Here is a 24811-nt window from a genome sequence, read left to right on the forward strand (position 1 = left end):
CCATTTTAGTTTTCTGTTAGTAATTAGTTTTGTATATTTAATTGTATTTCATTTAACGTTTTTTAATTTGAATGAGATATATATATATATATATATTCGAATAAAAAAAGTAAAATTTTATATATATATATTTTTTTTATTTTTTTTTATTTTAAAGAAGCTCAAATATAAGAGTCTGTCACATGATCACGGCCTCATTCCCAGACTTCCATATGTGCCATTTCAGAGTTTTCATTACTATTATTATTCTATTCTGTTAGTCCAACATATGGCCAGTTTTGAGTAGATGTGTCAGACGTTTGACTAGTGCTGTAACTCAAGGTCAGATCAGACAGAAATATGTCTTTAAAGTAACAACTGCATGTTTTGTGAATGCATTGAACTGACTCTTCTTGAATGGAACAATCCAGAATGTGTGTGTGTGTGTGTGTGTGTGAAGGATCCAGAGAGTGTGTGTGGGGGAAGGAAGGTGCTGGAAGGTCCAGGTGGCGGCAGCTGTCTCTTGACTGGCGGCTCCAACTGAAGGACAGAAATATCCCAAACGAGGCTCTCCCGCCGAGGGAAATGCATGCATGTGAAAAGTGTGCAAAAGTTTGCAACCTCAAACAGCATTAAATCTCATCCAGCTGTGATTGTTGCATCACCTGTTCCTGCTCTTTCCACAGACCTCTGGGAACCCTGCCCCGGATCGCCCCGTGTGACGACACACACATCTTCTCGAAACACCCCTACTGAACCCCAACATGGTACAGCTGGAGCCCTCGGCTATTTTAGTATTTTAGTGAGTGCTGGAGGAATCCCAGACGCCAGATCGAAGCTGACGGCTTTAGTGAAGACATGGAGTTTGTGGAAGTGTTCGACTCTCCGGGGAAAGGCAGGGGCCTTCGGATCACCAAGGAAGTTTGGGCTGGAGACGTTCTGTTCGCTGAAGCCCCTTTGGCGTCTGTGGTTTTGGACAGGTAAGAGCCTGATCGACCAGCGAGACCTGATGTGGAGGAGGAGGAAAATGGCTTCTCAAAATTGATGTTCTTCCTCATTTCATCCACATCCACATTTACTGGAGAAGCAAAATGACTGAAGATATTAAGTCTGAACAATGAAGTGAGTTTGTGCTTAAAACAAGAACAAATATCTGACAATGGAGTCAGAAAAATAAACTTAATTCAAAGTGAGAACTTTTCTGACCCCATATTAAGCATAAAGTCACGTTATTTTATCTTAATATCTTCCGTCATTTTGCTTCTTCTCCAGTAAATGTCTCTTGATTTGTGAATGTTTAGATGCTTGCGCTGGAGAACGAGACAGAAACACTGAGGAGGAACATCATGTTTGAAGAGTAAAGTTACTCTTTGATCATTGTATTGTGTGTTTAACTGAAATAACGTGAATTATAAAAACTTTTATTTTATCTCAGCTAGTCGCCAAAGTGCCATTTTTCATTTTAACTTGATGTCCTAAAATAACTAAAACTGAAATAAAATGAATAAAAACTATATTTACAAAGAACAAAAACTAACAACAACTAAATGAGTAAAACTTTAACTAAAATTCTAATGAAAACCGAATAATATAAACATAAAAATTAAGGTTGTAAGATTATTGAAGGATGTTTACAAGAAAAAACAATTTATATAGTACGCTCGTAATGATGATTGACAGGACTGAATGTTTAGGCTCCTCCCGACCTATGTTTTGAACTTCATTTAATTCAATGTTACTTGCCGTTTCTTTGTAACTATTTATGAAATTTTGGCGTAATTTCTGAGTGAAAATGGTAAATCCTACAGCGATGAAAGCTTGTTTCCGCCACAGAATAAAACATTTTAAAAGATAATTGCGACTTTTTATCTCACAATTGTGAGATTACATCTCGAAATTCTGACTTTATATCTCGCAATTCTGACTTTACATCTCGCAATTCTGACTTTATATCTCGCAATTCAGACTTTATATCTCGCAATTCTGACTTTACATCTCGAAATTCTGACTTTATATTTCGCAATTCTGACTTTATATCTCGCAATTCTGACTTTATATCTCGCAATTCTGACTTTATATCTCGCAATTCTGACTTTATATCTCGCAATTCTGACTTTATATCTCGCAATTCTGACTTTATATCTCGCAATTCTGACTTTATATCTCGAAATTCTGACTTTATATCTCGCAATTCTGACTTTACATCTCGAAATTCTGACTTTATATCTCGCAATTATGACATAAAAAGTCGCAATTACCTTTTTTATTTTTTATTCTGTGGCGGAAACAAGCTTCCATACAGCATATTTTTATTACTAAAAACTATAATAGTACACTCTTAGAAAATAAAGGGATTCTATATAGAACTGTTAAATGATTGCATAACGCTTGTTAAATGTTAAACAGGTTATTTAAATTTTTTTCTAGTGATAAATTATGTTTACTAATGGCTTACCTCATTAAATTAAATTAAATTAATAAAAAATAATGATAAATGACGTAACCCCTAAAAGCGCCTGACAGAACCTTTAAAGCTCCATTAACCTTTACAAGTAAGAATGCATATCAGAGATTCTGCAGTAACACTGATTATGATTGAGCTTTAAATAGCAGGGGTCGATTGAGTCGTGGTGTCATATGCTGTTTATAGTCTATATTTAACCTGAAGAACTTGCGTGGCTTTTCCAGAGCCGAACTTGTCTTAAGATAACACGCTGTAAAATCAAGATTAGAATCGAGCAATTTAGGATCAGAAGTGCAGAATCGTTATTTGCTCACCATGAAGAATCAGTTTTCCAATTCGAACATGAGATATATAAAAACTGGGTTGCATAAGATGATGATTCAGCATGAATGAATAAGATAAGTGTGTCACCCAATACTGTCACGAACTCTGTAAGTAATGTAAGAACAGATATATGTGATGTGTAGAGGAGAGCGGGACACAACTGACACACTTTTGACTTTCTCAGTTTGTGTAAATTCACTTAGGGTTCAGAGTATTAATTTTTCCCCACATTAATTTCACAAATCTAGTAAAATTATGTGGTTTTGTTTCATTAATACAGTGTTTGCTTGTTTCTTGATATATCCCGAAAGAATGGAAGTGACAACATGACCCATAGGTGGGGTACATCATAACATGACCATATGACAGATTAAAGTGTTATCTTAACTAATCAAAAAAATATACAAGAAAAACTAAAATATTTTGTCAATAAAATCCAATTATTAACTTTTTTATATAAAATAATGGCATTTTTGAGTTTGACAACAAACACACTGGAAAACAGCAGCACAGTTCATAATAATAATTAATTATATCTGAACAGTCTTTATTCACCTTTTTCTCATGGTTTCTCAATAGAATTCATAAAAGTATAGAATAGAATATCATAGTTCTGATAGGGGCTCATTGTAACCCGGGGGTGTTTCTGCTGGTTACATCAGCATTAAAGAACTATCTCAACTCTTAAATATCAGATTGGAGATTAAAATAATATCAGATTTGTCTAATTTTAAATAAACACCATATTGGATCCAAGCAAAAGTCGATCAATTGTATGAAATTGCTGTTCAGAGAAAAGCTTTGAGTATAACAAGAGACACAACACACACTTTGAATCATGTTTTTGAATTATTACCATCTAATTATCGTTATTGAACACCAAAAGCAATTGGAGCAATATATAAACAAACTTTTGTGCCAAGTGCAATATGTCTTTTGAATAAGGGGAAGCAAATGTGAATATTTTAAGCGTTGATATTGTTGTGTGTGTGTATGGTTAGATGTATTGGGTGGATGTTGTGTATTTTTAATTGTTTTGTGATTGTATGGTGAGACCAAAGACTAATTTTCAGCCTAGATTTTTTAATTTTGGTGCAATTTTTTTCTCTATATAGTGTTGAAATGGCAACTAGTGAATACACTAAGTTTCGTCATGCTGGCATGTGTGGAACATTTTAAACCATGTGTGTGTTACAGCTGCTTCATCTGTAGATGTGTTTGTAACTGAGATGGAGTGTGAGATCTAACGAAGCGTTCTCTGTTCCAGTCTGGTGTCCAGTGTGTGTCACGGGTGTTTCCGGCGTCAGGAGAAGCTCCAGCGCTGCGGTCAGTGCCGCTTTGCTCAGTACTGTGACAGAACGTGCCAGCGAGCCTCCTGGGAAGAACACAAACTCGAATGCGCTGCCATCAAGAGCTACGGAAAAGCACCCAATGAAAACATCCGGTATGAGCCGTACTGAGCCGTGTTTTAAGCCTCATCATTCCCTCTGGTCATTTTGAACCGGATTTTTTAATTTTTTAATTGACTGTTCATCAAGACCCCTAAACTTTTGTCACACCACAAATACACACAAAAAATTTATGGATTCGAGGAGTTTTGGGGTTGAAATTTTAAAAAGTAACAAATCCTTCCGTCACGGGTCAATTTGACCCCATTAGGAATGAATGGAATGCGAGGAATGCTTCAGTTCACATAGAAAAACCTAAAAATGCTCAAAATTCAAACTAAAAATGCTAAAACTTTACCAAAAAATGATTTAATAATGTCTACATGTGTACAGAGGTGGACAGTAACAAAGTACATTTACTTGAGTACTGTACTTAAGTACACTTTTTGAGTATCTGTACTTTACTTGAGTATTATTTTTTCTGGAAACTTTTTACTTTAACTTCACTACATTTGAAAGATAAATATCGTACTTTTTACTCCACTACAATTCTGTCAAGGTCCTCGAGTAGAAAGTAACATCAGTCAGAAGATGATTTTGGTTGCAGGGGTTGCATTTTGGTTGGAAATGAAAGTCGGGTTGACGTCAGAGCCCTGCATCTGAATGACATCAGAACCCGACGTCAGATTGACGTTGGATATTGTTTGAAAATAGAAGTCGGGTTGACGTCAGAACCCGACTGATGTTGGTTTCTGACGTCAACCCGATTTTCATTTTCAACCACAATACAACGTCAATCTGACGTCGGGTTCTGATGTCAATGAGATACAGGGTTCTGACGTCAACCCGACTTTCATTTCCAACCAAAATGCAAACCTGATTTTCATTTTCAACGTTGGGTTTGGTCTTCTAAATGCGAATTTTGTCACTTTTTTGGAGCACCCTTGCTTATAGATAACAGTAAAGCTAACATATTCATACTAAAAGCCAAAAAAATTTAAATAGGGCAATATTTGAGGGAACAGCCATTTGGGTGTCTGAAACCATTGTGGACGTTATTGAGTGACTTATTCAATCTCACATTCAATCCCACTACTGGAACTGTGCTCTAGAAATAAATTTGATATTGATATGAGGTTAGGTATGCAGGCATAGATTCAGAGGCATACGGTAGCCTACTTACATACAACAATGCAACAAAACAATGCATTGACATTTACTTTTTACTTTTGATACTTAAGTACTTTTAAAATCGAGTACTTCTGTACTTTTACTTAAGTAAAAATAGGTCTTTACAACTTTTACTTGTAACAGAGTAATATTTGACCAGTAGTATCTATACTTTCACTCAAGTAAGGAAGTTGTGTACTTCGTCCACCTCTGCATGTGTATCTGAATGCATACTGAAGAGAAACTGACTTTAGGACCCAGAGGGACAGCTCATTTGCTCCATATATAGAGATATAAGGCCATATAGAGTCATGAAATATTTATAAATAATAAGAGGTCGGCAAAGACACACAATGCAAGATATTTTAGGTGGAATTAAAAGGGTTATGCATGAAACTGTGAGTTATATTGAATTTAAGTTGAAAGAATGTGAGGAATGTGCTTAAATTACTATTTATTTATTATTTATTGATGAAATCTAGTCATTTAAAGGTGAATAAAATAAATTGCATTAAAAAAATTGAAAAAAATAAGCTTTTTTAAGTATAATTTTAGGGCTTCGGGTCATTTTGACCCGCGAGGGAAGGATGAGGTTTGGGAATGTTTAGACACGCTCCCTAGCGTTTTGCACGTAGCGTTCACGCTCATATGTGACAGAAATGATGGAAAAATCTGATGTTCTGTGTTTTAGTCTGGCCGCTCGCATCATGTGGCGTGTCGATAAGGAGGGAATGGTGGTCTCGGACACGCAGATGACGACCCTGGACGACCTGGAAAACCACATCTGTGACATGAACGAGGACGACCTGAAGGACTTCAAAGTCGATATCCACAATTTCCTCGACTTCTGGCCTCGCGTGAGCAAACAGCACACGGTGGACAGCATCTCACACATCCTCGGAGTGGTACGTGAACTTCGAATCATCGGTTTAGGTGCTCAAGAAGAGCATGTGCTTCAGTTTTCAGAATTTCAGAAAATCATTTTTATTCCTGTGATCAAAGCTGAATTTTCAGCATCATTACTCCAGTCTTCAGTGTCACATGATCCTTCAGAAATCACTCTAATATGATGATTTGATGCTCAAGAAACATTTATGATTATTATCAATGTTGAAAACAGTTCATATGTTTGTGGAAACCATCATACATTTTATTTTTCAGGATTCTTGACATTATAAATGTCTTTACTGTCATTTTTGATCAATTAAAGGCTTCCTTGATGAATAAAATTAGTAATTTCTCTTTTTTTTTTACTAATCTTACTTATCCTAAACGTTTGAATGGCAGTGTATCATATTTTCCACAAAATATGAACTGTTTTAGAGCATTGATAATAATGTTTCTTGAGCATCAAATCATCATATTAGAGTGATTTCTGAAGGATCATGTGACACTGAAGACTGGAGTAATGATGCTGAAAATTCAGCTTTGATCACAGGAATAAATTACACTTTACTATATATTCACATAGAAAACATATATTTCAAATTGCAATAATATATCACATTTTTTAACACATAAATGCAGCCATGGTGACATCATTTGAAATCATAATCGTTCCAAACGTGTGACGGTGGTGTGCATGTGACATGCGGTGACTCTTCTTTCCTCCCCGTCTGCCAGATTAACTGTAACGGGTTCATGGTGAGCGATCAGAGAGGTTTGCAGGCGGTTGGCGTCGGTTTGTTTCCTAACCTGTGTCTGGTGAACCACGACTGCTGGCCCAACTGCACCGTCATCCTCAACAACGGCAAGTAAGTTGAAGCGCTGGTCTTCAGATCCTCAGTCGGAGCGTGAGAGCGAACAGGTGAAAGTAACGTGTGGGCGAGGAATGAGAGAGAAAGATGGCTGGAGGAACTGAGAGTTTGAACTGAAAGAGTTGGGAAGGGAATAACTGGAATAACCCGCTCATGTGATTCAGGGTTTCCGTGAAATGTGCATTAACCCAAATACTGTGGCCTGTGTGTGCGATACTGTATCATTAATGTTTGGTATGCACATGCATCCTTTCAACTCATGATGTTCAGGATAAGACTCTCTCATTGAACAAGATTCACAGAGAATGTTATGGAAGCTTGATCCCGCCACAGAATAAAACATTTTAAAAGATAATTGCGACTTTTTATCTCACAATTGCGAGTTTACATCTCAAAATTCTGACTTTATTTCTCAGAATTATGTGATATAAAGTCAGAATTGTGAGATATAAAGTGAGAATTGTGAGATATAAAGTGAGAATTGTGAGATATAAAGTCAGAATTGCGAGTTGTAAAGTCAGAATTGCGAGTTATAGTCTATACACTTTTTTTCTTGCAATTGCAACTTTATATCTCGCAATTCTGACTTTATATCTCGCAATTCTGACTTTATAACTCGCAATTATGACTTTATAGCACGTAATTGCGGGTTTATATCACACAATTCTGACATCTTTTCTCAGAATTGCGAGATATAAGCATGCAATTCTGAGAAAAAAGTCAGAATTTCGAGTTTATTTCTCGCAATTGCGAGTTTATATCTCACAATTCTGACTTTATAATTCGGATTTGCGACTTTCTACTTTCTTTCAATTACCCTTTTTATTTTTCATTCTGTGGCTCAAACAAGCTTACATAGAATGTCCAAATAAAGCTGTTGTAATTTTAATTTGAAGTACACTAGCGTTCCTCTCGCACACCTCGGCCTCCAGACGTATAATGTGCATAAATGTAGTTTTGCCTCTTTTTTTAACGTCAGAACAACAACAGAGTTAGATTGATAACAGTATCCTGAGTTCAGTAAGTCCAGCTGCTTCTTGCTTTGTGTTTCAGTCAGTCGGCTGTCGATACTATGTATCATTCTCAGAAGAGGTGGGTCCGTTCAACCGTTCCTCTTCTCATCAGATCTTCTTCTTTCTATCATCACATCCATCTCTTCAAATAATCAACTACCCAAACACAGCCAAACGAAACATGACGGAGACACTGAGAACAGCTTTAATCATGAGAGTTTGCTTGTAATGCCTACCCAGCTGACACAATATTTTTGATAACGTTCCAATTAAGTTATTATAATGTTCTCTGAACGTCCAGGTTTTAAAGTCCCCCTGTAGTCAATCATTTTATCCCTTAAAACTCATCTTTGATCACCAAAATTACATATTTAAACGTTTTTTCCTTGATGCCTTAAAATATCTTGAATGTAACTCGACACCCTTGCCTCATTTAGTATGCGCGGTTCTATGAATATGCAAATGAGCCCCGCCTCCACTCACTCACTCAGCTCAGAGATCCACTGGTTGACGATCACACGATGATCTGATTGGTTACAAGGTAGTTTGTGACGTCAGAAACACCAGCGATTTCAAAGCGTGTTTTTGAGACTGTCTTTGGTTCACTGCAGTTTTAAGGAGGAAATACTCAGCAATGGAGTCGACTTATGAATTTACACATGGTTTGTCTTAAAGCAGATTAAAAACACCACATAGTCATATAAACAACATTAAAAGCTGGATTTTCACCACAGGGGGACTTTAAAAAAGTTATTCCTTGTTAACTGAACATTCCATTTTGTAACATTTGAACATTTCCATTCCAAGTAGTAACATTTAAAAATGTTACAATTTGTGTCAACGTTTCGAGAACAGGAAACGATGAACGATCATTCTATTCATTTTACTGGGAGAACATTTGTTCATAATCTGGATTAAACCCCAAATCAAATACTAATATTTATATAAAAAATTGCGATAGATGGGATAGTTAAAAATTCTGTTATCATTTACAAATGCTCATGTTCGTTCTCATGTTTCATTGTGTTTTCTTTGGCGTTCTGCTGAAGAAAGAAAGAAAGTTGTAACGACGCGAGAGTCAAATGATGACAGAATTGAAGAGTTCGACAGTAAGGCGAGAGCTGATGACGGGTGGTTGGTCCGTTTGTTGTCACTTCTAACCTCTTTCACATCTAATAACACTCTCTTCCAGTCTTGCCAGCTGCCACAACTAATTACCACTTTGATATGCAAATATAAGTGGGTTTACGGCTTCCTGAACATTTGTCTGTGTGTGTCTCTGTTTCTCCGTCTGCTGTCAGATCAAGTTAAGATGTTGTATATGATCACAATCTGGGTCTATATACAAAACTCCTCTGTTTTCGCCTAGTTAGCAAAGAGTGTTTGGTTGTGTGTGCTTGCTTGATCTGGAGGGCCTGTGAACGCAGGAACGGGTTCGTGATGCTGAAGTGTGTGTGCTCTGATTCCAGCTTGTGTGTGTGTGTGTGTGTGTGTGTGTGTGTCACAGAATCGAGCTGCGAGCGCTGGGGAAGATCAGCCCCGGGGAAGAAGTGACCGTGTCGTATGTGGACTATCTGAACCTGTCTGAAGATCGCAAGCGTTTGCTGAAACAGCAGTATTACTTCGACTGCACATGCGAACACTGCACCAACAAAACCAAAGATGACCTGAAGATGGCCGGAGCCGAGGTGGAGGGAGAGAAGGTGACGGTTACTCACAGAACTAACATTAATCAATGAATGAATGAATGAAGGAAGGAACGAAGGAACGAATGAACGCATGAATGAACGAACGAACGAACAAATGAATAAATGAATCAATGAATGAATGAATGAATGAACGAATGAACGCATGAATGAATGAATGAATGAATGAACGAATGAACGAACGCATGAATGAATGAATGAATGAATGAACGAACGAACGAACGAACAAATGAATAAATGAATCAATGAATGAATGAATGAATGAACGAATGAACGAACGCATGAATGAATGAATGAATGAATGCATGAATGAATGAGAAGACAGGAGACACACAGCATGTTTCCAGCTCTATCTGAGTCCCGTGGCTCTGCAGAGATTAGCTGTTATATATATATCAGTCCTTCAGTGAAAGATAAGGAACAGAATTCCAGTCTGGAGATCGTGTTACTGACCCTCAGAACACAGAGGAGGATTATGAGGCTGATCATCTAAATCAAGGGTTAAGATGAAAACCCTTGTGAAAAAAAATGAGAGAAAAACGTTAATACTAAAAAATAAAAAGAAAGTAAATATTTAAAAATATTTTAAATAAATAATTCAATAAAAATATGTATTTTATTTATACAAATAAATAAAAAGTAGATTAAAATATAAAAAAGAAATAACTAAGATTAAAATAAATAAATTTATAAATAATTTAAATAATAAATAATACAAATAATAATAATATAAATAAATAATACAAATAAATCAATAGTAAAAATAAGGTTAAAATAAATTAATTTATAAATAAATAAATAAAAATCTGACAAAAAAATAAATAAAAGTCGATTAAAATATAAAACAAAAAAACCTAAATAACATAAAATAAAATCAATAATAAAAATAAACAAATTAGGCTAATAGAGGTTAAACATGGTATTTGATGTTCTGCTCCAGGTACCAGAAGAAAAGGTGAAAGAAGTCACGGAATACAGCCGGAAGATGCTGGAGAAGATGGAGAAGGCCCGGTTAGATGCAAACTACAACGAGGTAAAGATGAGTCTCCACACGGACGAGTGCATGCCGCTGCAGGTGTGTAACGTAACACGAGTGTGTGTGTGTGTGTGCAGGTGGTGAAGATCTGCCGCGAGTGTGTGGAGAAGCAGAAGGACGTGCTGGCCGACACACACATCTATCAGCTGCGCATGTGGTGCACGCTCAGCGAAGTGCTCTCGTACCTGCAGTTCTTCGACGAGGCGTCTACGTATGCGCGCAAGATGGTGGAGGGATACCTGTGAGTGTGTGTGTGTGTGTGTGTGTGTGTGTGTGTGTGTGAGGCTTTCATGCAATCATGCACAATTAAAGGAAGTTTTTTCTCCATGTTCATTGTTCTTAAGTGTGTGTGATGTTGCTGTTTGATCATGAAGAAGCTCCAGCTCTTCTCTATATCAGAGTCAGTGTTCCTGAACCCCTGAAACGCCTCCATTAGTCTCGAGTTTCTTCCGGGAACGAACACGTCACAATATTCCTCATTATAATAATTCATTCGCGGAATAAAGGGGCGGGGCCTGGATGAGTTAGTTAGTAGTGTGTTAAACTGGCAGTTATGGTAATTAGGGGCGGGACATTTCCCAAACACACTCGAAGCGCTCGACCAATCACAACACACTTCTCCAGCCGACCAATCAGAGCACAGTGTGCTTTTCAGAGGGAGGGGCTTCATAGAGACAGGAAGTAATCAGGGGTGTATTTCCCGAAAGCATTGTTAGCCAACTGTGGTCACAAGTTCCGTCATTATCAGCAGTTCAGCGAGTCGGTGTTTCCCGAAACCATCGTTCTAACGAACATTCGCAAACAGCATCGCAGAGTTGTGTGTTTGAACGACAGATCTCGACCTGTGGTTAGAAGCAGTTTCTTGTTTTCATGACATGTGGACTCAATAAATCCTGATCTTGAGCAAAATAATCAAGCTGACATTCAGTGCAATCTATATCTTTCATTTAGAATACATACAAATGTCATTTACGTCTTTTAGTTTGTCAAGAGATTTAAAGTGTAGTTGTCTGAAGAGTGCGCATGTGCAAACGAGCTCTAGTGTGTAAGAACGAGTCTATGACTGAATCTGGAAATAAAGCAAAATAACAGAGAAAAATGAGAAATATTCCTCAGATGCCATGATCATAATTTATAACAAAACATCTCGCATTAATTCGATCTCAAACAGATTCATTAAAAGTAGTTATTACTCCACCACCTGCGTGACGTCATTAACCAACGTGGCTGAACGACCAATTCGCGACAGTACGGTTTCGGGAAACAGTCGTGACGAGCTAATTGATTTCTTCAGCGATGCATCGTGCTATAGCAGTGAAGCAGCGAGTAACGGCATTATACGGGAAACACACCGGAGCGTTACTGACAGACTGGGAAGAGAGGAGCCGCAACACTGGTTAAGGGGAACAACATCAAGACTTAAGGCTTAATATGTCATCTTTATATGTTTGTGTATTGAAATAGAAAACTGTACCATCCCAACAACGCTCAGCTGGGAATGGCTACGATGCGTGCCGGCGTGACGCACTGGCAGGCGGGGCTTATCGAGGTCGGTCACGGCATGATCTGCAAAGCCTACGCCATCTTGATGATCACACACGGCCCCATGCACCCCATCACCAAAGACCTGGAGGTAAAGCTCGGACTAACCCCAGTTACAGCGAGCCTTCACACACATACAGTCAAACCAGAATATGTTCAAAGTATATTAAACATGCTTTCCTGGAGCTCTAACAGTGGAGCGCTGGCGCTTGCAACGCCAAGATCATGGGTTCGATTCTCAGGGAAAGCAAGAACTGATAAGAATGTAAATGTCTAGTTTCAAAGCCAATGTAAATCACTTTGGATAAAAGCATCTGCTAAATGCATAAATGTAAATATTCAGACACCTTCGACATTTCACACATTATCACAGTTTATTCGCTAAGTGTGCAACAATACCCTCATGTCACGATTCGATACATATCACAATGCGATACTCCAAGACTTATGATAAAAGGTTAACAAAAAATGCTGAAAATACAGAATTATTTTATGTAAATACAGAATATGCTTGTACTCTTTCACTTACTAGATATATTTAAAATAATGTCGGCCACTTTTCACTGGTAACATCAGACATTTGGCATTATCAGGACCCACAAATATTCCCCCATTGCATTATTATACATTATATTCAACATCATATATAACAGTTTAATGTAGAACTGACACTAAAACTCTGAAAACTTGATTTTTTTCTCACACAGTAATTTTTATTTTGGGTGAACTATGCATGATACATATTGATGCATTTTTGTATTGCGATATATTGTGACACGATATATTGTTACACCCCTATTATTCGTTATAGTTTAGAAGATGGTAATAAGATATGAGCAGAACTCAGTTGATATTTGACTGGTTTTGTCCGTCCTTCTGTTAGACTGTCTCACACATGAATTATGTTGAATATCTGTCAGCTGTTAAATTTAACTACACAATTAGATAATACCAGTTTAGCTCAACCAATCACCAAGCAATGCTTCATTGTGTTCAGTCTGTGTGTAAAAAGAGCATTAGCAATTAAAGAAGAAACACTTCAGCAAAACATGATCAGCTCAAAGTGTCCGAATCAGTTTTGGTTTGACTGTATATGAAGGTTCTGTCGTCTTTTACTCACCCTCATGTCGTTCCAAACATGATATTTTATCATCATTGAAACTGAGTTGGTGTAATTCGCTGTAGTGTTTGAAAGTGTTGCTCTCCTCTTCCCATCAGGCCATGCGCATTCAGACGGAGATGGAGCTGCGCATGTTCAAGCAGAACGAGTACGTGTATCACTCCATGCGTGAGGCGGCGCTGCAGAACCAGCCCATGAAGATGATGTCAGAACCGGCGGCCAACGAGAGCATCAAGAACCTGTTCCGCAGGAAGTGACATCACAATCCACTGAGACACACACGCTCAGGTCGACGTTAGACTCACGTTTATGCATTCAGACAAAAACCAAAGCATCAAAGAGCCAATAATATTAGGGATGCACGATATATCGGTATCGGCCGATATATATTAATTTTAATGTTATCGTTATCGGTCCAATAATAAAATTTGGCCGATATATTAAAGCTGATAAATAATGTGTTATTTCTTTCAGCTGAGACTCTTCAGATGCGACTGTTCAACATGATGATTATGAATTGCTTGAAATATGATTAGAATCACTTCAAAATACAGTTTAGTGCAACATGTGCCATATCGGCTACATAAGATTATAATGAGAGCATTATGATTATGTGTTTGGAACATGAATTTAAATGTGAGACTTTGTTTTTGTAATCAGTCTCTCAAAAATGATATAAAAATTTGGATTTAGATTTATCGGCCGATATATCGGTTATCGGCTTTCAAATAAAAAATAATTATCGGTTATCGTTATCAGCCAAATTTTTTATACCGGTGCATCCCTAAATAATATAAAATTCACACACTTACAAAAAAGGTTCTATATAGAATCGTAGTCCCCCCCCCCCCCTAATTTAAGTGTCTTAAATTAATGCATAATACTTTCATGTTTAATGGGTTATTTCATTTTTTTCTAGTGATAAAGTATGTTTACGAACTGCTTAACTCATAAAATTTAATCAAAATATGAATTGAATTAAAACAAAATGAATTAATTACAGCTAAATCCATAAAATGATCCTTTTAAGGTTCTATGTAGAAGCTTTTCTTCTTCACTGACTGGTATGTGCATCTGTACATTTAGAGATGTATGGTTTTCTAAATGATGACTGTGTGACGACTGTAACGGGTCGCATGGGTTTTTTAGGCTGTTCTTTGTTTTTGAGTGTCATTTGGAATATTAAAGTTTTTTTGTAATTAAAGACTCGTCAGGTTTAAATGATGATGTTTGTGGTTTGACTTTCATTGTTCTCGTCCATAAAAGAGTTGAGACTCAAATGTCGCTTTTTCACAGCTCACTAATTAAATGTTATACATATTATTAGACTAAGACACACACACACACACACACACACACACACACACACACACACACACACACAGGTTCTGTTTACTAGCTAGTTGAGACAGAAGATTCAACATTTTAAACAATTTTTTTTTTATAAATGCATTAAAAATCTATTTAAACTGTGACAAAAAGTAGATTATGATAACGTCTCATATACACATGCAATACCTAATAAAAGCAAGTCATTCTGAAGTTAATTTCAGTAACTTGATCTCCTTTTCCATTTTAAACTCATGCACAACACAAATCATCTCTTTCAAGGAATGCAAATAAGTGCACGGATGTGATTTTGAGAACAGTTTAATAAAAATAAAAAAAACATGATATTTGTCTTTTCTCAGATCATGTGGAGGTCCGTGTGTGTTCAGGCCACACGCTTGCTGATCCTCTTGTAGACGAGGCTGCCGAGAGTCAGAGTCTGAAACACACACACACACACACACACACATTAGATCTGACCGTCACTGTGAGCTCGTTCCTGATGTTCATGATGTTCTCACTCACGTTGACCAGTGTGTTTCCGTCCACCAGCTCCGTGACCGATGTGATTTTGTTCATGACGACCTTCAGCTTGTTTCCCTCTTTATTCACAACAGCCTAGAGCACAAATGACATGATCAGCGTTGCTATCACAGTTTTATTCAACTGCTCACACACATTTCTGTTACACACACAACTGCTCACACACATTTCTGTTACACACACAACTGCTCACACACATTTCTGTTACACACACAACTGCTCACACACATTTTCAAAACTCTGCCTCTTTTTTTTCAAAACTTTACACACAAATCCAAGAATTTCACACACAAAATGCCTCACATCTCTCACACTGCATTCACAATATCACAAACATCTCAAAAGCAAACATTTGTGTTGCGTTGCAAAAACCTTTGCCATAATATATTTTTGGATAAATCATATTCACACAGTTATTCAAAACCTAAAGCTCCTGTACATTTCTGTTCAAGACTGAAAGTAATTGGCGGAGAGATGTTGAAAGATTCACGGTAAACATGAAAGCAAGATTAAAACCAAACTATAATTTTTTTACTGTAAGCATTTGTGACTGTGAATACAGTATTACACAGTCCGAACCTATAACTTGACCTTTGACCTATTTATAGATCTATTCTAAAGCCCTGATTGGTCGGTGTTCAGTAAAGCGATGAGTGTTTGCACATGTGAGGAGTGTGTGTGTGAGGAGTGTGTGTGAGTGTGTGTGTGAGGAGTGTGTGTGAGTGTGTGTGTGAGTGTGTGTGTGAGGAGTGTGTGTGAGTGTGTGTGTGAGTGTGTGTGTGTGTGAGGAGTGTGTGTGAGTGTGAGGAGTGTGTGTGAGTGTGTGTGTGTGTGTGTGTGTGTGTGTGTTTTGGTTTATATTACATTGTGCGAACCAAATGTCCCCACAAGGATGGTAAAACCTGAGATCACCTCCATTGTGGGGACCAGCCAGCGATCCATGAGGGAAATGGGTTAATAAACATACTAAATTATATTTTTTTGAAAATGTAAAAATGCAGAAAGTTTTCTGTGATGGGTAGGTTTAGGGGTAGGGTTAGTGTAAGGAGATAGAATATACAGTTTGTACAGTATAAAAACCATTAAGTCTATGGAGAGTCCCCACAAAGATGTGTGTACCTGTTTGTGTGTGTGTGTATGTGTGTGTGTGTGTGTGTGTGTGAGTGTGTGTGTGTGAGGAGTGTGTGTGAGGAGTGTGTGTGAGTGTGTGTGTGTGAGGAGTGTGTGTGAGGAGTGTGTGTGAGTGTGAGGAGTGTGTGTGAGTGTGAGGAGTGTGTGTGAGGAGTGTGTGTGAGGAGTATGTGTGAGTGTGAGGAGTGTGTGTGAGGAGTGTGTGTGAGTGTGAGGAGTGAGTGTGTGTGTGAGTGTGAGTGTGTGTGTGAGTGTGAGTGTGTGTGTGAGTGTGTGTGAGTGTGAGTGTGAGTGTGTGTGAGGCTCTGATGAATTACTGTGGTGTTTTGATAGGTTGTGTTTGAAAAAGAAAATCAAGAGACTACTGGTTAGATTTGTGTGTGTTATATAGAGAATTGTGTGTTGTGGTTTACAAAAAGTGTTTTATGAAATTGAAAACTGAGTCGAAGGCCGATAATTAGTGTATGGTTTTGCAGATTTGTTCTGTGGTTCTGGTGTTCGAGTGTCAGGTTTCAGGAATAGTGTGACAAGTGAGGATTTTGAGTGTAAGCAGATGAAAACACCCGTAATGCTCTTTCTTCCGCATCCCATCATGCACTCAGATCCCTCTCTCCGTACCTTGACCTTCTCTCCGGTCAGCGTCTCTATGTCGGCCTCCTGTCCGATGGTGAAGGAGTTGGTCAGAACTTTGGTTCCGGTCGTCACGGTCACTTTGAAATGATCTCCGTTCTGCTCGATCTCGGAGGTGCTCTTGATGTCTTTGCCTTTCTCAATCAGATCATCGGGAAGACCTGAAGGACATTATAGCGGACATTACATTTAGTCATTAGCAGATGCTTTTGTCCAAAGCGACTTACAATTAGAACTAAATTAAGCGAGTCATCGTGAAACACATGCGATGCCGTCAGTTCTTTCAGGTCGATCTAAAGTGTAAAAAAAAAAAAGTTTCTGCAGCAACTCATTTTTTTAAGTCAGTTTAATGCAATTTAAGTTGAAGTGACTTAAACAAGGCACTTACATTTTTAAATACAATCAACTTTGGTGTTTAAGTCACTTCAACTTAAATTACATTAAACTGACTGGCTTAAAAAAACTTAAAAAAAAAAAGTTGAAAATTGCTTAACTTATTTTGATGAGTAAAAACATATGTTGTCATAACTTATTGATCATCTAATTTTTTACAGTGTTCATTTTGAATGCATTAAATTGCATGATATTTGACTCACCGATGGCCTTCATGAACTCCACGAATCCCTCCTGACTCTCCAGCTGATATTTCCCACTGAACGACATGGTGACGAGTGGATTAAGAGTGACACCGGAGTGTGTGAAAGACTCTTTTATGCTGTCAAATACACAGATTAATAATTATTAACCGGATAGGATGGTCCTGATTGGTCGATCACTGTGAAATCTTGTCAGGTGAAATGTCATTCGGGGTAAAACAGTGCAGATCTATAATCTATAATTAGATCGTGGCCTTAACCTTTGCCCTCGGACCATGACATCATCACACCCTATCGGATGCGAGGGTCACAACTACAACATTTGGGATTTTTTTTGTGTAAGTAACTAACTAAAACAAATAAAAAACAATAAATTATTTGTATTATTTTTTATTTAATTTTATATTATATATTTAAATATACAGTTATTTAAAGTACTAAAACTGATAAAGACACAAAACATAAACAATAATATAAATAATTATATATATATATATTTTTTTTTTTTAAAATAAACTTTTAGCTAAAAGGACAATGGAAAATATAAAAGTAAAAAGTACATTAATAAAAACTATAATAGTATATAAATGATCCTCACTGTCTTTTTCCTTTGATTTTTCCTTTTACAAAAACACTTTACAGTAAGACTTCATTTGTTAACTTTAGTTAAGATGAACTAACAATGAAAGATACTTCAACTGCAATTATTAATCTTAGTTAAAAGTTGTATTTTTTTAATGTAGTTAATGCACTGTGACTGAACTAATACATTTACAAAGATTAATGAATGCTGTAAAAATATATTACTCATAGCTAATGCATAATGTTAAAAAATCCTAATGTAAATATGAATAGGCTATATATATATTTCGTGTCAGAATATTAGATGCATGTGTAAGAAACATTTAGCTGTTGCAATTTTATATATATTGTAATTTTTTTATATAATGAAATATGACATCATTATAAATGATGCCATGGCATGTTCATTTATAAATACACATTTGTATGTCAATGCATTCTTCAAATCATGAACCAGTCACAAGTCTAATCAAAATAAAGCATATTTCATTATAAGGTCTTGTGAACAGAATTTCTGTGTCTGCTTCGACGAATAAAGAGCGAGTCTAAAGTCGTGCAGATGATCCATAACTGCAGCACAGAAGAGCCTTTCAGCAGGAAAACTGCACGCTTTTCACGGATCTTCAGGGACAAAACCTTCATGCAACATCAGAGGAAACACATGAAACACACACACATGCATCGTAACCTCGGTTTATAAGTGATTTCTGCACATCTGTGTCTCAGCAGCCTCACAATAACCCGTCAGCATTCGTCTGATCGTTCTCCTGACTCCTGAACTATGGACTCTCGAAGCCTATCGATTATCAGTGTTTTATCAGGAACACACTGACGACACTTCAAAGCTGATGCAGATAAGAGAACGAACACAATAAAAGCAGATTGAGTTTATCTGCTTTATCCAGCACTAGATCGATATGATGTCAAGTTTAAAATATATAACACTTCTGTCATTTCAAGTTGTGAAAATGCATTCAATAACGCTGCTTGAAACCAGCACGAACTTTGACCTTTACCTATATTTGTAATAGGTGACATACTGAGGAATATTTACTATCTGTGTCGACAAATGTGCAACTCTCTCAAAATACAACATTACAAAAGAAAAAAAGATTGTGAATCAGTGTTATTTTAGTAGCTTAACTTTAATATACTTTTTTTTATCGTTTTTATTATTATTTTGATTTTTGGTTCAGCAATTGTGTTGTTTTTGTCAGTTTAGAAAACTATGTCTATATAGTTTTTATTTTAGTTTTAGATATTTTAATACTTCAAGTTAACTTAATCAGAAATGAGGAATGTTGCTCTAATTAAATAAGTTTAAAATATATGTTTTTTAATTTTATTTCAAGTATTCAAAATAGTTTTGAATGGTTTTCATTTTAATTTAAGTTAAAAGTGTTAGTAATTTTGTTGTGTGTTTTTGTCATTTTTATTATTCATGTTTTTTTGAAATGCATAGTTTGTATTCATTTTTATTTCAGTTTTAGTTATTTTAGTACTTATGTTAATGAAAATAAGATGTTGCCTTGTCAACTAGTAGAATAAAATATTATTATTTTATTCTAAAAGTAAACATATATATATATATATTACAGTCTATGATATATATATATATACACATACATTTCAGGTAATGTTTACTTTTATTTCAAGTGATGAAGATGTTTTTAATGCTTTAGTTAATGATAACAACTCTGCTTGTAATGTGACCTGGAGCATGATGACCTTTGACCCTTACCAAAAATGTATATATTTTAGTACTTCAAGTTAAACAAAACAAATATAAGACATGCTGTCTTGGCATCTAGCGGGTATTTTATGTTAGTTCATGTTTATTTGATTTCAAACAAACCAAAATGGTTTTAGTTGTGATTAACAATCATAACCCTGTTGCGAATAATTATAAGCTTAAATAAATGTTTAAAAAAATCAATATGATGTCAAGCAGCCAAACTGATTCACTGTCTGGATTTATTTAACATTGATCTACAATCATGAACACAGACGCTCTATAATACAGAAAACAGAAGGTGATTGGATAGAAAGCGATCTGATTTGCATAGAGGCGGAGCTCCGTCTGCTCCTGCTCTTCTCATTGGTGGGTTCCGCTGATCAGGACGTTTCTGTCGGCACTGCAACTCTCTGTTCACAACCAGTGATAAGAAGAGTGTGAAATCATCACAATCACGTGTGTGAACTCAACATCACTCATTTGTTACTCAACATCGCTATCATAAACTCTAGTATCTGAGACGCTATAAAACACTGCGAGATCTCAGGCTCCAAATCCAGATCCTGGGGCCCAAACACCAGCCCTTATTCCCAGGACCGTATGCCACACACACACACACACACACACACAGTCTGGTGCACTATCTTTGTGAGGACTCTCCATAGACGTAATGGTTTTTATACTGTACAAACTGTATATTCTATCCCCCTACACTGCCCCTATCCCTAAACCTACCCATCACAGGAGACATTCTGCATTTTTACATTTTCAAAAAAACTAATTCTGTATGATTTATAAGCTTTTGTACCCATGGGGACCTCTATTTAGGTCCCCACGGTGACACGAGTCCCCATGAGTCTGTGTGCATTCAGGTTTAAGTCCCCACCGGTGTAGAAAAACATGTCCACACACACACACACACACACACACACAGCTCATGAGGTATATATTTTCAACTACATTTTATTTTTTATGTTTTCTATTGTTATTATAGTTTAATGGTTTTAGTTGTATTTAAAGTCCCCCTGTGGTGAAAGTCCAGCTTTTAATGTTGTTTATGTGTCTATGTGGAGTTTTTAATCTGCTTCAAGACAAACCATGTGTAAATTCATAAGTCGACTCCATTGCTGAGTATTTCCTCCTTAAAACTGCAGTGAACCAAAGACAGTCTCAAAAACACGCTTTGAAATCGCTGGTGTTTCTGACGTCACAAACTACCTTGTAACCAATCAGATCAACGTGTGATCGTCAACCAGTGGATCTCTGAGCTGAGTGAGTGAGTGAGTGGAGGCGGGGCTCATTTGCATATTCATAGAACCACGTATACTAAATGAGGCAAGGGTGTCGAGTTACATTCAAGATAATTTAAGGCATGAATTTTTTTTTTTAAGGAAAAAAATTAAATATGTAATTTCGGTGATCAAAGCTGAGTTTTAATGAAAGACTACTTTAATGTGTTGACTGCCTCACCTACAGGACAGTTGGCGATATAGCAGACGTACAGCAGAGGAACACACACACTGCTTCCAGACATCTACACACACACACACACAGCAATGAAACACTCACTGTTACACACAGAGAAAGATTGATAAAGACACGGCTTCATCTTCACACTAATGAGACTGTAATTAATCAGGGGCTTTAATAGTGTCACACACACACATCTGATGATCTGTTTGACGGATGAACTGGGGTCAGTGTGTGAAAGAGGAACACAGGAGGTCACTGGAGGGTAAAACTGCTCTTCTATCATTAGATCGAGTCTCTTTAACACTTCTCAGCTTCGTGACGTCTGATTGGTCTAGAGAGGTTTACTGTTTTACAGTTTTTTGCTAACACACAATTTTGCAAACTAGGCTGGCTTTATCAAAATACTGAACACAATTCACAAAACCACACACTCAAAACTGCAAAATACCTAATATATCCTGCAAAATGAAGCACTGCAACCAAAACTACACATAGCATTATCAAAATCAAACTTTTGCACGAAATGGCGCACACTCATTCATATTAGCAGATTTTTGTGTGACCAACTACACACTGTTGGGCGTAATGAACAGCACTCTCATCTTTAGCATGCTTTGCCATAATACTAAAATAGTATAAATAAGCATTGAGGTGTTTGGTCATGTGACGCATGTATCGGCCAATCAGATCAGTGTCATTTTGAATGGCAGTGTTTTGAAATGGCAAACGTGACTTTATGTCAGATTGTTGTGTGTTATGCAGAATCGTGTTCAGTGCGTTTAAAAAGTGCCATTTTGAATTGCAAAATGTGTGTAAAGCAGAAAATGTGTTTAGACTTTTGGAGACATGAGAAGAGGCTTTGTTCTCTGTGTGTCAGTTTAAATAATTGTGATGTGGATGTCAGTTTAGTGTGTTAGCGATTGGAAAAAACTGTAATAAACCTTTATTAATGAGTATAATCACACATCTCTACAGGACGTCACACTCTTCCAGACGATGAGCTCGATTAGATCACAGGATTACGCTTCTGAGAGCTGAAGCTGAACAGTTGCATCATTTCTGTGTTTGTTTCAGCTCAAAATAGTGTGTGTGTGTGTGTGTGTATATATATGTGTGTGTGTATATATATATATATATATATATATATGTGTATGTGTGTGAATATACAGTATATATGTGTGTGTGTGTAGTATATATGTGTGTGTGTATATAGTATATATGTGTGTATATATACAGTATATATGTGTGTGTGTGTATATACAGTATATTTGTGTGTGTGAATATATATATGTGTATGTATTTACAGTATTTATGTGTGTATATATATACACTCACCTAAAGGATTATTAGGAACACCATACTAATACTGTGTTTGACCCCCTTTCGCCTTCAGAACTGCCTTAATTCTACGTGGCATTGATTCAACAAGGTGCTGAAAGCATTCTTTAGAAATGTTGGCCCATATTGATAGGATAGCATCTTGCAGTTGATGGAGATTTGTGGGATGCACATCCAGGGCACGAAGCTCCCGTTCCACCACATCCCAAAGATGCTCTATTGGGTTGAGACTGTGGCGGCCATTTTAGTACAGTGAACTCATTGTCATGTTCAAGAAACCAATTTGAAATGATTGGAGCTTTGTGACATGGTGCATTATCCTGCTGGAAGTAGCCATCAGAGGATGGGTACATGGTGGTCATAAAGGGATGGACATGGTCAGAAACAATGCTCAGGTAGGCCGTGGCATTTAAATGATGCCCAATTGGCACTAAGGGGCCTAAAGTGTGCCAAGAAAACATCCCCCACACCATTACACCACCACCACCAGCCTGCACAGTGGTAACAAGGCATGATGGATCCATGTTCTCATTCTGTTTACGCCAAATTCTGACTCTACCATCTGAATGTCTCAACAGAAATCGAGACTCATCAGACCAGGCAACATTTTTCCAGTCTTCAACTGTCCAATTTTGGTGAGCTTGTGCAAATTGTAGCCTCTTTTTCCTATTTGTAGTGGAGATGAGTGGTACCCGGTGGGGTCTTCTGCTGTTGTAGCCCATCCGCCTCAAGGTTGTGCGTGTTGTGGCTTCACAAATGCTTTGCTGCATACCTCGGTTGTAACGAGTGGTTGTTTCAGTCAAAGTTGCTCTTCTATCAGCTTGAATCAGTCGGCCCATTCTCCTCTGACCTCTAGCATCAACAAGGCATGTTCGCCCACAGGACTGCCGCATACTGGATGTTTTTCCCTTTTCACACCATTCTTTGTAAACCCTAGAAATGGTTGTGCGTGAAAATCCCAGTAACTGAGCAGATTGTGAAATACTCAGACCGGCCCGTCTGGCACCAACAACCATGCCACGCTCAAAATTGCTTAATTCACCTTTCTTTCCCATTCTGACATTCAGTTTGGAGTTCAGGAGATTGTCTTGACCAGGACCACACCCCTAAATGCATTGAAGCAACTGCCATTTGATTGGTTGATTAGATAATTGCATTAATGAGAAATTGAACAGGTGTTCCTAATAATCCTTTAGGTGAGTGTATATGTGTGTGTGTGTGTGTATAAATATGTGTCAATATGTGAGTATGTATGTATGTGTGTGTATATAGTATATGTATGTGTGTATATATATGTGTGTGTGTATAATATATATATATATATATATATATATATATATATATATATATATACATATATTTGTATATTGCAAAAATGGCCAAAGAAATTATAGAAATAATTTTTTTAATGTTTTAGTTACTTGTATTTCCTCATATTGTATTGTCAAATATATTCATATATATATATATATATATATATATATATATATATATATATATATATATATATATATATATATATATATATATATAAACAATTATGACAATTACATTTACTTAAAATGTATACTAAGACTATAAATCTATACAAATATATTTTCGAAAAGTTTTAGTTCCTTATATTTCCTCATATATTTTTTCCCCTATATATATATATGCATTCTGTGAAGAAATTAATAATGCTGAAAATAAAACACAATGCCATATAAATAGGACAGTGGTGTAGAATGATGTGCGGGTCAGAGGTCAACACCCAGGGTGGTTTGCTGGAGTAGGACTCGATGTCGAGGGTTCGATGTCTGAAACCTCTGGTGTGTTTGAGGTCGGATCTCCTGCTTCAGTCCTCGCAGTGTTTCGAAGAGGAATGGAGATGTGTATCTAGTGTTTCCTTATTTTCGTGCAGGAAAGCACAGGCTTGTTGACTTCCTCTCCCTCCCTTCCTTCCTTCTCTGCGA

At 36.9% G+C, this 24811-nt stretch overlaps 2 protein-coding genes across 3 annotated transcripts; one reads left to right on the top strand and one right to left on the bottom strand.

Annotated features, from left to right (window-relative positions):
* The first annotated feature begins 444 nt into the window (after positions 1 to 444).
* Positions 445 to 15002, top strand: smyd1b (SET and MYND domain containing 1b). Of its 2 annotated transcripts, XM_084086801.1 has the most exons (11): positions 448 to 581; positions 666 to 959; positions 4035 to 4211; positions 6017 to 6230; positions 6949 to 7079; positions 8136 to 8174; positions 9603 to 9798; positions 10742 to 10834; positions 10915 to 11078; positions 12302 to 12470; positions 13598 to 15002. In XM_084086801.1, the coding sequence occupies exons 2-11, from the start codon at positions 838 to 840 to the stop codon at positions 13754 to 13756; spliced, it is 1464 nt and encodes a 487-aa protein (XP_083942927.1). In that variant the 5' UTR covers positions 448 to 581; positions 666 to 837; the 3' UTR covers positions 13757 to 15002. The 2 variants fall into 2 exon arrangements, with proteins under 2 accessions (XP_083942928.1, XP_083942927.1); XM_084086802.1 differs by lacking the exon at positions 8136 to 8174 and having other exon boundaries at positions 445 to 581.
* Positions 15003 to 15131: 129 nt separating this feature from the next.
* fabp1b.1 (fatty acid binding protein 1b, tandem duplicate 1) lies at positions 15132 to 17879 on the bottom strand. The gene is made up of 4 exons (XM_084086803.1): positions 17729 to 17879; positions 17121 to 17293; positions 15354 to 15446; positions 15132 to 15267 (listed from the first exon to the last, which is right to left on the bottom strand). Exons 1-4 carry the CDS (start codon positions 17793 to 17795, stop codon positions 15214 to 15216), a joined length of 387 nt encoding a protein of 128 aa, XP_083942929.1. The 5' UTR covers positions 17796 to 17879; the 3' UTR covers positions 15132 to 15213.
* Positions 17880 to 24811: the final 6932 nt, after the last annotated feature.

This window comes from Abramis brama (assembly GCF_963993115.1).
Source record: "Abramis brama genome assembly, chromosome: 16".
In the NCBI taxonomy this organism is placed as follows: Eukaryota; Metazoa; Chordata; class Actinopteri; order Cypriniformes; family Leuciscidae; genus Abramis; species Abramis brama.

Excerpts from the sequence above, each read along its gene's own strand:
- fabp1b.1 (XM_084086803.1), bottom strand. The coding sequence starts at position 17,795 with ATGTCGTTCAGTGGGAAATATCAGCTGGAGAGTCAGGAGGGATTCGTG. Across the intron at positions 17,294-17,728 it reads GGAGTTCATGAAGGCCATCG|GTCTTCCCGATGATCTGATT; the intron begins GTGAGTCAAATA and ends AATGTCCTTCAG. Across the intron at positions 15,447-17,120 it reads TGACCGGAGAGAAGGTCAAG|GCTGTTGTGAATAAAGAGGG; the intron begins GTACGGAGAGAG and ends TTTGTGCTCTAG.
- smyd1b (XM_084086801.1), top strand. The coding sequence starts at position 838 with ATGGAGTTTGTGGAAGTGTTCGACTCTCCGGGGAAAGGCAGGGGCCTT. Across the intron at positions 8,175-9,602 it reads ATGTATCATTCTCAGAAGAG|AATCGAGCTGCGAGCGCTGG; the intron begins GTGGGTCCGTTC and ends TGTGTGTCACAG. Across the intron at positions 12,471-13,597 it reads CCATCACCAAAGACCTGGAG|GCCATGCGCATTCAGACGGA; the intron begins GTAAAGCTCGGA and ends TCTTCCCATCAG.